General features: G+C 45.5%; 1 protein-coding gene across 1 annotated transcript in view; it reads right to left on the minus strand.

Moving 5' to 3' along the window:
* LARGE1 (LARGE xylosyl- and glucuronyltransferase 1) overlaps window positions 1–13219 on the minus strand; it is a 443593-nt gene that overhangs the window by 285251 nt on the left and 145123 nt on the right. The window contains exon 4 of the mRNA XM_007449439.1: window positions 2–53. Coding sequence (XP_007449501.1) covers window positions 2–53 — 52 coding nt within the window. The remainder of the gene's footprint in view (window position 1; window positions 54–13219) is intronic.

A 13219-nucleotide genomic window follows, 5' to 3' on the forward strand; every position in this document is an offset into this window, starting at 1 on the left:
GGATCCGCTCGGCGATCGAGTCGGCGATGACGTGGAAATGCAGGGGGTTCCGCCTGTGGGCAAGGAGAGGAGGGGAGTCAGGAGGGAGAACCAAGGCCGCAGAGACACGCTCTTACCAGCTGGTAACGTGTGGCCAGTTTCTAACAGCAGTGATGAAGGACAATCAGGCATGTTACCTACTGGAGAGGACGTCAGAGCTGAGGAGAGAAGATGTCTCATCCAACCTCAGGATCTCAGAGACGCGGCCACCAAGGACCAGAGAGGGTAAAATCACTGGTGACATTCAATGCAAGCCAACCGCCATACCTGTTACTAGGGCATCTGTGTTTCTAAAAATCTTAAGGAGAGCATGTGTAACAATTTGGTCAACGCTTTATCTTTACCACCCGCATGTACCGGCATCAGGGCAGACGCACGTGGACAAGGGATGAGGTCTTTGGACCAGCGGTGTGGAGCGGGCAAGGCACTTCTCCCCCAGCACAGCACTAAGTCCCATCTTCTGCCTGTTCCTCTCCGAAAGAGAAACAGGCAGCCACGATGGCATCACCTGGGGCTCCCATAACTGAGTATCAGCCCACGCTCACTTGTCATATCTCTAAAGCCTTTATTCATTCTACCTCAGTTGACCCGCTGTTACACTGAGCCAGCACCCAAAACACAAACCAGTAGTACACAAGGGCAAAGCTTCCAATTCAAATGGAAATGGGTTTGAAGCCCAGATCTGGCATCCATTAGGGGAGGACTCTGAGCACGTCACTTACACCTCTGCACCGCTGCTGCTTCGTTCTGCAAAATGTGAAAAACGTCCGCTACGGGCTACTGGGTCAGTTAGACGAGATAAGAAGTACCATATATGATGCACCTCAACAACAAACATAGATGGGATAACAACAGACAGCAGGCACGCCTTCTTGAGGGAATGCCAGGCACAAACAAGAAGTTCAACCCAGAAGCACTATCATCAGAAATGTCATTGTTCTGCTAAGAATAACGGCATATACGTCGTAATACCACGAACGGGCACCTCTGTTAATCTAAATATGAGAATGACCTCGCCCACCCCAACCTCCAGGAGTTCTTACTATTTAGTTATATAGTTAAATATAAACCCAAATATCAACAGGAGGTGGACTGTGGTAACAGCTACAACAGAACACAAGGTTCCAGGAGAGTAAAGAAAAAGAAGGGCTAATCTAGACCGGGTCAGAAGAATGTGTAGGAGGTGGGGGCAGTAGTGCCCTGAAGGATAAATGACTTTATTCTTGGCAAAGAAGAGGGGACTCGATCCCAGGAGAGTAACACGAGACTCTGGCTGGAGCCCAGGGGGTGCTGAGAGTGTGGTGGGAAGGGAAGGGTTAGCAGGGACTCGGGGGTTCGAGCAGAGAAGGGGAGACATGCAAGCGCATAGGGAGCAGTGCAGTGAACGCCCGCTTAAACAGTCTGGATTTGATCAGCTCGGTGTGGGGAGTAACAGACTGGCCCCATAGCTCTCAGCCTCCTGCAATCGCTCCCCAGCCCTGTTCTAAGTTCCAGTTACAAAGATTTCTTTCAATTCCCCCTACCCTCGTGCTCTCTCTCCACCTAGGCCTTTGCACACACTGTTTACTCTGCAGGAAACCCTCTTGCATTTGTTCATTCCATAAATACTTATTAAACACCCACTGTTCACCAGGTGACATGCAGGATGCCGGGGACATGGTGGTAAGACACCATCCCTGCTCTCACGGCCTTGTCCTCTCCTTCTCGCCCCCCCACCCTGCCTCTACACAGCCCCCATTCAGCATTTGGTTCTCTCTCACCCAGCCTTCACTTCTGAGGTCTGCCATCATTTGCTCTTAGAATCCTTCCCTGACGACCCATGACTAAGCCAGGGGCCCTGCCTAATGCACAGTCAGCTCAGCATCTGTGCCCACCCTTAGGCTGTGGTTGCCTGTTTACTGGTCTGCATCCCCCCCTCGACCGTGAGCTCAGGGGAGTAAAGGATGGTGCCAGTTGTGTTGAAATGGAGAGCCCCACGATCGAACTCAGTGCCTGGGATGCAGTAGGAGTTCAATAAATGAAATGAAGAGTGGGATAGGTGATGGATAGTGGGCAGCTAAGCGGAACAGAGGTGTACACCTCACTTGGGAGATCAGGCGAATGTGAAACAAGAATCCGACTTAGTGTCTGGGGAAGAGCAACAGAGAAGTGGAATCTAGAGGACTTTCAGGAGAAGAGATCTTGGATATGGGGGAAATGGAGAGGAAGAGGAAGACACTGGGGTTCCTGGGCTGGTGCTGATTCGCTCGGGACAGGGGCTACAAGAAGAAAGGCACACTGGAGGAAGCTGATGGGTTTGGGACTGGGTATACCACGTTTAAGGTGAGGGTGGCAAAGCCAGGTGGAACTGGGTAGATGAGTGTAGACCTGAAGAAAGTTATTACCCAAGGCCAACCTGCCAAACACATAACAGGTGCTCAGGGGGCTGAGCTGAACAAATGACCCAAAGGAGCAATCAGCACTGCTCAATTTCTCCATAGCACCCGTTGCGCGAACACTGCAAACTCTCCCATTAAACTATCTATACTCAGAAGGAAGGGGCATGCCTGCCTTACAGCTTCCCTGGAAGCCCTATAGGTAGCTTCCCTATAAGAAGCTGCCAGCAGTCCTAGGTGATGATTGGTGGCATGAGGGAGTGATGGTGTATTTGTTCATTGGCCACTGACTTACCTGGACGCTAAGCCAGAGACAGCTAGACAGCCACCCGGAAGTCAGAGGGTCCCTTTGGCCCTCAGTGTTGGCACAGTCATCCCCCTCTCCCACGAGCCGCGACCGCAGTCTTATGTATCAAGAATGAATGAAGATAAATCTGTACAACTGTCAGCTTGCATTTTTATCCACAGTAGAAAGATGGCTTAATTTTAGACATGGGGTAACAATACCAAACAGATCAAGATACTCCTATTAGCCCCAACGCATCACGTTTTCCACACATCTGTATCTTTGTCTGGGCTGTTCCTTCTCCCTGGGATACTCCCCTGATACTTGGAGGTCCCTGAGTACCTGTTCTTCCTTTCAAACTCCCTTTGTCAGTCATCTCCTCCTCAAAGCCTTCTGTGAGCCCATCTTCATTCCCTCCCTTTTCCTGCTAACTGGGCACCTCAAATGAAAAGCTTATCTATCTACCACTTACAGCAAAGCACTGGGTGATACAAATTCAAACACCTGGCTCCTTCTCTCCACCGCGAGGCCTCTGAGAACAGGAACCATCTTTTCATCGCCACCCCCAGTGCCCAGAAGAGAGGATGGCAAGTAATGGGTGCTCAAGAAACACTGGTACAACAGGGGAAGAAAGCCAGTGCCCCTCCTTCCCTGTCACCGTTCACACTCCCATAAGAAGTAAAAGCAGCTGATGGCACGCTTGCATCAACGGTTCAGGGCTGGCACACTGCTCCAGGACATCTGAGTCAGAACCCTGGCTGCATTAATGACTAACCGAGTGACCGAAAGCATGGGACTTCAGCTCTCTATGCCTCAATTTCTTCATTTCAAATCAGAAACAATAATGGTAAGTAAGCAGTAGTACATTGGGTAATTGTGATAATTAAGTGATGCATATAAAGCACTTAGCAAATACCTGGCATGTAATATTTCAACATATGCTAACAATTGGTGTGGTCTGAATGTTCGTTGCCCCCCACCCCAAATTCATATGCTGAATCCTAACCCCTAAGGTGATGATACCAGGAGGTATGGCCTTTGAGAGGTATTTAGATCACTAGGGAAGAGTCCTCCTTCCTTATAAGGGGTTAGTGCCCTTATAAAAGAGGCCCTCTTGTTTTTTTGACCACATGAGAACACAGAGAGAAGTCTTCAGTCTGTAATCAGGAAGTTGGCCCCCAGCCAGAGTCAGGCCATGCTGGTGCCATGATCTTGGACTTCCCAGCCTCTAGAACTGAGAAAAAAAAATAAATTTCTCTTGTTTATGAGCCACACAGTTTGTGCTATTCTGTCATAGCTGTCTGAACGGACTAGGACAACTATTACCGATATTAACTTATGAAACTGTTATTTTCTCCACTGCTTTTGCATCACTTTTCAAATAAAGTATTTTCAATTAATTCTTCCATTCACAGACAAAAAATGAGTTGAATGAATAAACACCCAACAAAGAGCTATCAAGCAGCAAGTAAGGCGGAATAGGGATTTAGGCAATGAATGAGCTCAGAGTCCTCTCTTCAGGCAGCAATCAATCTGGCAGAGACAGAGAAAGAATACAAATAACCACATAAACGTTAGAACACCGGTGTGCCGTAACACTGGGCTACACACACAGCTGCAAAGTTCGGGAATCGCACAGTTCCCAGGGAGTCACCTGAAGACACTGACATGGACGGTGAGTGAAGGTACTCCTGGAACTGCAGAGTGAACAACTTGCACAACTGTACAGGACGGTTCCACAAGGAGGAACACACATGTCACTGGAGTATAAGGGTGGGAGAGACCACTTCTCACTAGTGGAGAATCTAGGAAGTGTCCATGGATGATGCGGCAAGTAAACCGGACCTTTGGATGCAAAAAGATGGAGGATAGAGGAAGGCATTCTGCAGGAGGTAACAGAATAAGGAAAGGAACGGAGGTGGGCAAGTCCACCGTATGTCAGTGAAAGAACAATAGTCTTATTTGAGTGGATCACACAACGTTTATTAAACACCTAGTGTATGCCCGGAATGGGGAGGAAAAAAAGAAGAGAGAGACAGTATTAACAACAGGAAGACAGCCAGACAAGGTCTGGGGAGCTCAGCAGGCAGCAGATTGAAGTTGTAATTCAGGAGGTTAATCTAGTTACCGAGCAGAAGATGAGCCAGCGTGGGTAAGAGGAACAGGCTCTCAGAGGCGGACGGTGCAAGCATTTTCTTTCCCCCCACCCCCCCCGGGATGCGGGCCTCTCACTGCTGTGGCCCCTCCCATTGCAGAGCACAGGCTCCGGACGCGCAGGCTCAGCGGCCATGGCTCACGGGTCCAGCCACTCCGCAGCATGTGGGATCTTCCCGGACCGGGGCACGAACCAGCGTCCCCTGCATTGGCAGATGGACTCTCAACCACTGCGCCACCAGGGAAGCCCCAGTGCAAGCATTTGTATGAGGCTTTCCCCCTCTTCTGCATTCTTCCTCTGGTCTATTTAAAGCATCTCTCCAGAAGGGAGTGTAACTCCAGAAAGACACTGGGCTCCTCTTTAGGGCTAAACTAGGTGTTTGCATTGTCAAAGGGGTCAGTGAGCCTCATCAGCTTCCCTCATTAGACAACTAAGAAAACGCTTAGTCAGAGGACACACAGTCCCCAGCTCAGGGGACCACCAGGACCCTGACAGTTTGCTGACCCCCTCAGTAATCTAAAGCGGTCTAGCCAGCAGTAGCTCACATCTCATCGTGGGGAGGATGAACACCTGGAGGGGCTCTGCTAATGTTCCACCTTGGGAACCATCACAAGGATGTGGGTCCCGTCAACCGCACCTCCAGCGGCCACGAGGAAAGCACCTGAAAGCATGGCCCAGACCACTTTTCATAGAGCCCCTGTGTAAGCCAGAATGTCGCCCTCGAGCTTTAACTTCTGAATCCGGCTGCCAAACAGACGGTCCCACTTCATATCCCATGGGCTCCCTGGAATCAAGATGACACAATTACAACCCTCCTAACAAACCAAGAATGTCAGCTCCATGGGGACAGGGACCTGGTTGGTCATTCCCTGGTGTATCCCACCCCCTGGAACAGCGCCTGGTATATTAAACAGGGGCTCGCTCGTGTTGTCCTCTCTTGGCCCCTTACACATGTCCGTCCTCCTGAATTCCCTGAGTGAACAGTACACCATTCACCCACTCACAAGCTAGAAATGGGACTGTCACCTGGGCTCCTTCCGCGCCCACGTCCCACACACCCAGTCAACCGCAAGTCCCCAGAGGCAGCGTTAGTCTCATGGTTGGGTCTTTGAAGCCAAACCACCTGGCTGCTTCTTATCTAGGTCCTGTCACAAATGATGTGACCTTGAGTGAGTTTTTAATCTTAGTCTCAGTTTCCAAATCTGTAAAATGGGGTTGATGTTGATGGCTCCTACCTCATAGTTACTGTCCGATGAACTGAGTTAAAATATATAAAGGACTTAGAAGGGTGACTCACAGGCAGTAAGGACTTCATAAATATTAGCTATTATCCCAACTAACCTTCAGTAACATCTTATGAATATATTCACCCCTTCTCTCCCTGATCTCTGAACTTGCTCCCTCCAATAGCTCGTCCATCCTGTCAGCCCTGAATTCTCTAAAATGATCACATGATCCCCTGCTCACCATACAGCCTTGCGCCTGGAGCTAACAGGACCTTCAATGAGCTCCCCCTGTCCCCCTGTCCATGCTCACGCCTCCCCACTCCCTCCTGCACTCCAGCCACTGTCCTCCGCAGACCTGCATGTGGCCACCTCTTATCCCTCCTTCAAGAATAAACCGAAGTGTCACCTCTTCAAGGAAGCCCTCCATGGCTACTCTACCCGAAATGTCCCTCTCCCTCCCCATCACTCCCCACCCCACTGCCCTGTTTGGTTTCTGTCTAGCACTGACTAGTACTAGAAATCTCCATCTTCATCGACAGGTCTATCTCCACCCTCCACTAGAATGTGAGCTGTCTAGGGTAGAGATTCTCTCGTTTCACAAAGCACCTACTCTCTCGTTAACCCCCTCTACAACCCCAGTGCCTAGAAAGTGCCTGGCCGTGAGTCAGGTCCAGGACTTGGCCACGTTCTCCCACAGGCTGTGTTCACGCTATCGTGGCTTCCACAACCGCCTACACGTTGCCACACTTCCTGCTTCCAGCCTTCTGTTCTCAATTTAGACGCCACGGCTCCAAGGAAGCCATTCCACGGAGTCAGATGCCCTTTCTTAGTGCCTCCCACTGATATCAGAGCTCAAAACTTAGATTTTTGCAACTGTTCCCTGTTAGATGGAGTCTGGGCACTGGATGCTACATTTTGTTGATGATCTTTTCCTCAGATTTTTAACAGTTCCTTGTAGATATAATCATCCAGTGATTGTTTATTGAAAGAATGAATGAACGGACAAATGAATAATTACCAAAGAGAACCAAATTCCCCGAGTGGACACATTACCTGGAAATTAGGTAGAGGCACTTAGAAGAAAATGTGAGAGTAAATCTTAGGTGATGGTTTCTTAGATATGACATCTAAAGCTCAAACAACAAAAGAAAAACAGATAAACTGATCTTCAAAATTAAAAACTTCTGTGCTTCAGAAAACACCATCAAGAGAGTGAACAAGACAGCCCCAGAATGGGAGAAAATATCTGCAAAGCATATGTCTGGTAAGGGACTTAAAACCAAGAATGTGTAAAGATCTTTTACAATTCAAGACAAAGACAAGTTAGCAGGTTAAAAACGGAGCAAAGGATCTGAATGGTCATTTCTTGAAGAAGATATACAAATGCCAATAAGCACAGGAAACGATGCTCAATATCACTAGTCACGAGGGAAATGCAAATCAAAACTCAGACACCACTTCCCACCCACTAACATGGCTAAAATAAAGAGACAGATGATAACAAGTGTTGGTAAAGATATGGAGATACTGGAACTCTCATTTGTTACTTGTGGAATTCTAAAATGACTGTAGCTGCTTTGGAAAACTGTTTTGCAGTTTCTCAGAAAATTGAGCAAAGTTACCATTGCTGAGTTATCCAGCAATTCCACTCCTCGTTATATATGAAAAAATATGAAAACATATATTCACACAAAAGCCTGAACACAAACATCCAGAGTAATATTATTCATAATAGCCAAAAAGTAGAAACAACCCAAATGGCCACCAACTGATGAATAAACAAAATGTAGTACATGCATACAATGGAATATTACTAGGCAATAAAAAGGAATGAAGTGCCGACACATGCTACAACATGGATGAACCTTGAAAACATTATGCCACGTAGGAGAAGCCAGTCACAAAAGACCAAATAGTACATGATCCTGTTGATATGAAATGTCCAGAATAAACACATCCATAAAAACAGAAGGTAGACTAGTGGTTGCCAGGGGATGGAGGGAGGGGGAAATAGGGAGTGACTACTAATACATATGTGTGTTTCTTTACAAGATGAAGAAAATGGTCTAATGTTAGATAGTGGTGACAGCTGCATAAGCCTGACTGTACTAAAAACCACTTTTCAAGAGTGAATTTCATGGTATGTGATTTACATCCCAATGCTTACTTACTGGCCTGAGATGTGGAGTGATGGTCTGACCTAGGAGTTTGGGAGAGGGATTGAGGCCTGGTCTGTTCAGCTGTCTCTGGGCTTCTTTCCTTGGGGAACTGTGTTGTATAGTAAATCATTTGCCTAGGTGGGGAAGGCCGGCAGTTGTCCTGGTTGGCTCAGACTGTAAGTAGACTCAATTCATGAGGCCAAAAAAGAACTCACAATTGAAAGAACATCCCACGATTCAGGACTAACAGCGGTAGAGGTGATATTTCATTCTCCAGGTGTAACTTCTGAGTCTTATTTTGCAATTGGCTCCTAACTCAGGAAGGTAAAAATGTTTTAAAGATAGAGGCCTCCAATTCCCCAAATCAGCCAGAGGTGATGAGCCTCCATCCTATTCTCTGTTGTCCAGAGGTAAATTAGCAAGAGTTAGACAGATGTTAAGAACATATTTACGCCAAAATGAGTCTCATAAACTGAAGACAGTAAGAACTCATTCAGAAGAATCACAAAAGGAATAATTTTCTTAATATATGATTCAGTGTTTAATTTTCATCTAGATAACATCCGAAATAGGCTTTTATACCAGTCCACCAGTTACATATGCATTTTGGGAGCACTGCTTTAAGCCCGTGAGAAAAGGCTCATACCTGAACAGGCAAGCTTGAGTACACATCTTCAAATACAATGGGGTCCACTTGGTTGGGTTCAAGCAACACAGACACTAGGTCTGTTCTAATTCAGAGCAGATCACACTTTTTTAACAAAGAAGGAAGCAAGTGCATGCTTCATCTTCAGCACAGTCATAATGAGCAATGCTCCTGCTGCCTCTGGTTTCCTTAACTGCTCCCCTGGTTCCAGGCTGGGATGCAATAAATATGGTAATACAAAGAGGCAAAGATGATTAAACCCTAGCTTTCTCCCTGCTTTTCCTTTCTTATTTTGTCAGGAATGTGCCACAGCCCCTGTAAGGCAATCCAAGGTCTGTTTTTTATTAAAATATACGAGGACAGCTGAGGTGAAATAATCCTTAATTATTAAGGTTACTAATGGAATTGCAGTTTTAGAAAAAGAAGGAGCCTGTGACAGCAACTCCAATGCTCAGTGAATCTGTTACACTGAGAGATGTGAATGGAACTCACTGCAGAAAACCATAGCAGCCCGAATGAGGGTTTTTCAGTGTGAGTTCTTGGTTTGGGGGAGGACAAGTGGCCTTGATAATGTGGGAAGAATCAAGGACAGGTCAGTATTCATGTCAAAAAGCTGTCCAGGGTAGGAGAACTGAGCAAATCAAAGGCCTCATGGTGTAGTAAAAGCAGCATGGGTTCCAGGGTTGGCCGGAGCCACGGCTAGAAACCCAGGAGCATCACTTATTCACCTGTGACCTTGAACAAGCTATTTAACCTCTCTGAGCCTCAGTTTCCTCATCCATTTGTGGGAGTAACGGCATCCACTGTACAGGGTTGGGATGAAGGTCAAATACAATGACCTATCCTTGGCATCTGAACTATACGAATTAATTCTTTTTGGTTTTACATATACATGCATGACTAAATAGCACAGATCTTTTACCTGTTCACATGTCCTTGCTATTTTTCTCCCTGAACTTCAGTGAGGTAAAATTGACAAATAAAAATTGTATATATTTAAGGTGTACATTAAATACTTTGAAAACATTAAAGGTGATATTTTTATACATGTATACATTGTGAAATCATCATCGCAATCAAGCTAATTAACACATCCACTGCCTCACATAGTTACCATTTTCTTTTCTTTCCTCCATGTGATTTTCTTAAGTCTTACTAGAACACTAATGTCCAGGCCTTTAAAACCACTATTTATACTTAACACCTCAAAAATACATACCTGGGGGGGAATGAGGATGAAAATGGAAATCACAGGAATAATAATAATGTCTACATGGTCACCCAAAATGATGGATGAAAATACAAATAAGAAAATGATACTCAAAATGGTAACTTTTCAAGAGCTCAGACTCTGAAGCTAGACGGACTGGGTCCAAACCCAGCCTTGCCCCCCTCTCTGTGACCCTGAGCCTTGACTTCACATACGGATCCTCAGTTTCTTCATCTATAAAATGGGGATTCCAGTAACCACACCCTGGAACTACAGGAACATTCAATGCATTCATATCTGAAAAACACTCAGAACACAGCCTGATGTAGAATGAGAACTACCTTCCTATTTGTTAAATAAATAAAAGACATAAATGTTTCACATCGATTACCTCTTTTGATATTCGCAACAGGGCTCTCTGAGAGGCTGGGGGGCAAGGCAAAGCTCCAAGAAGCACAGTGACCTGCTGGTTCACCAGCTCACAGATGGAAAGTCCAGAATCAGAACCTACTTCCGGTTTCTTTTACTTAAATCCTAGGTTCCTCCCTTCAAAATCTGGAAACTGCTTCTAGAACAAGTTTAAGTCTGAATAAGCAATAAGACAATTAGAGGCAGACACTGGTCACGAAGATGCTGTTTTATCCTCTCTGTTCTTGAGGGGCACAAGTAAAGCTAAAAAAAAAAAAAAAAAGACGGGTGCGCGCGCGCGCACGCACGCACACACACACACACACACACACACACACACACACACACACCAGCTATTTGACATGCAAAGTAAGGCAAATCACCTAGCTTCTTCCTGCCAACAGGGCTGTGGAGTAACAGTTAAGTAGATCACCCCAGCAAACGAATATTAAATGTTTACAAGCTGGTCCACCTTCCTGCCCAGGAGGTAAGCACTTAGTGACTAAGTGAATATATATACTTTTTCCTCTGCTCACTAAAAGCTCGGTTTCCTTGAAGAGCAGCTATACTTCCCAGTTTATCTGCAACTGAGATTGGAGTTACAGGCATCCCCCCAACTTTTCTTTAAATAGTCTCCCATCTAGGTGACACAGACACATATTGTGTTATTTTCTACTAGGTAAACCTTTGCTCACGTTTATTTTGTATTTATTTTTCTCATCCTCCTTTTTTCTTCATCATAGAGGGTACAGAGTAAGATGACCAAAAATATAAAGAGAAAACAAAACCAAGATCATCTGTATTTCTACCACCCCAGACACAATATACAAAAATTCCATTTTTCATGTATGTTTTGCTATTCTTTCACCCCCTGTAGTATTTAAACCATGTATATGTGTATCTGTATGCATGCCACACACGTGTGCATGTATTTATATAGTGGAACGATGTTATGCATGCGTTTTTTTGTGTGTGTTTTTGTTGTTTTTTTTTTTTGCGGTGCGCGGGCCTCTCACTGTCGTGGCCTCTCCCGTTGCGGAGCACAGGCTCCGGACGCGCAGGCTCAGCGGCCATGGCTCATGGGTCCAGCCATTCCGTGGCATGTGGGATCTTCCCGGACCGGGGCACGAACCCGCGTCTCCTGCATCGGCAGGCAGACTCTCAACCACTGCACCACCAGGGAAGCCCTATGCATGAGTTTTTGAACTGTGTTGTCACTCACCTTATATTATAAAATATCACTTGCCCATGTTATGACATACTTTTTACAACCAACTAAGAATATGGTTTACTATAAGAGGACATTCCATTATTTAGACTTATTGTTTAAGTATTATTTGAATTTTTATGATTATAAGCAATATTTTGCAAAAACTTTTTTCTGTAATTAGGATTATCCTTTTAAGACAGACTCCCTAAAGCAGTCATAGGGTAAATGTCTTGGTCATAATACTATGAACTTTCTTTCTAAAAGGTTATAGCAATTTTTTAGTGCAAGCGTCAGCATATAAGAGTGCCCATAATACTTTTACTATCTTTTAAAATATAGTGTGCCCACTGTCATTAAGTATGCTGCAGAAGCAAAATTGATTTGATGTGACGAAGCAAACCTTAAATGAAGTTTTGCTAAAAATCTTGTCTGGAAAATAAATCTAATTACTGTAATTAACAGTGAAAGCCAAAAGAAGCATCCTGCACCACTGTATTATTAACATTAGGAAGGTACTCCATTTGTCAAAGTATTTTATAATCAAGTATTAGTTAATCCTCATAGTGTGCTTTGGAAACAATGAAGCTATTTATAGCTGGACTTTCTGAGCTGAATGTCTGTCAAAAGTCCTTTTGTCTTGATATCTCAAATCATTGTCACCAGCATATCAATTCACAGAATAATTCTCATCTGTAGAATTTCAAGGATGGGAGGGACTTAATTGGCTATTGGGTCCAAAGAGATCAAGTAGTCACTGATGGGGGCGTGTAGAATGTTCATACCACATACTGAGAATTTGCTTTCTTCTCAAGTTTTATTATTTTTGGCTGCGTTGGGTCTTCGTTGCTGCACACAGGCTTTCTCTAGTTGCGGTGAGCAGGGGCTACTCTTCGTTACGGTGCGCGGGCTTCTCATTGCAGTGGCTTCTCTTGTTGTGGAGCACGGGCTCTAGGTGCGCGGGCTGCAGTAGTTGTGGCACGCGGGCTCAGCAGTTGCGGCGCACGGGCTTAGTTGCTCTGTGGCATGTGGGAATCTTCCTGGATCAGGGCTTGAACCCATGTCCCCTGCATTGGCAGGCGGATTCTTAACCACTGCGCCACCAGGGAAGCCCACTACTGCTATTTTTAAATTTACCATCTTTGTGCTTCAGCGACTGTAGAAGTAAAAGTTTATACTCAACAGGATTCTTAGGATTTCAACAACTATTGGAATTATTTAGGTTTTATGACCTTAAATGTGCCATAATCGAGAAAGAGCACGATTACCTGTAATCATGCAAATACTCTTCTCTAAAGAGTGGGCTTTTTTTTTCAATCAGGGAGGGACCCGAGTTCTTGAGTGGAGACAAGGAATAATCACACAAAGGCTGAGAACCACTCATCTGATTCAATGCTTAGCCTACATAATGCCTGGTTTCAAGGGGCAGATGAAAGCTGCAGAACCGTGAGTCTCCAAAATGCACAGAAGCCATGGTGTTGGGAAAGGGCCCCTCTTCATTCGGCATT

This window comes from Lipotes vexillifer, unplaced genomic scaffold (assembly GCF_000442215.2).
Source record: "Lipotes vexillifer unplaced genomic scaffold, Lipotes_vexillifer_v1.1 scaffold374, whole genome shotgun sequence".
NCBI lineage: Eukaryota > Metazoa > Chordata > Mammalia > Artiodactyla > Lipotidae > Lipotes > Lipotes vexillifer.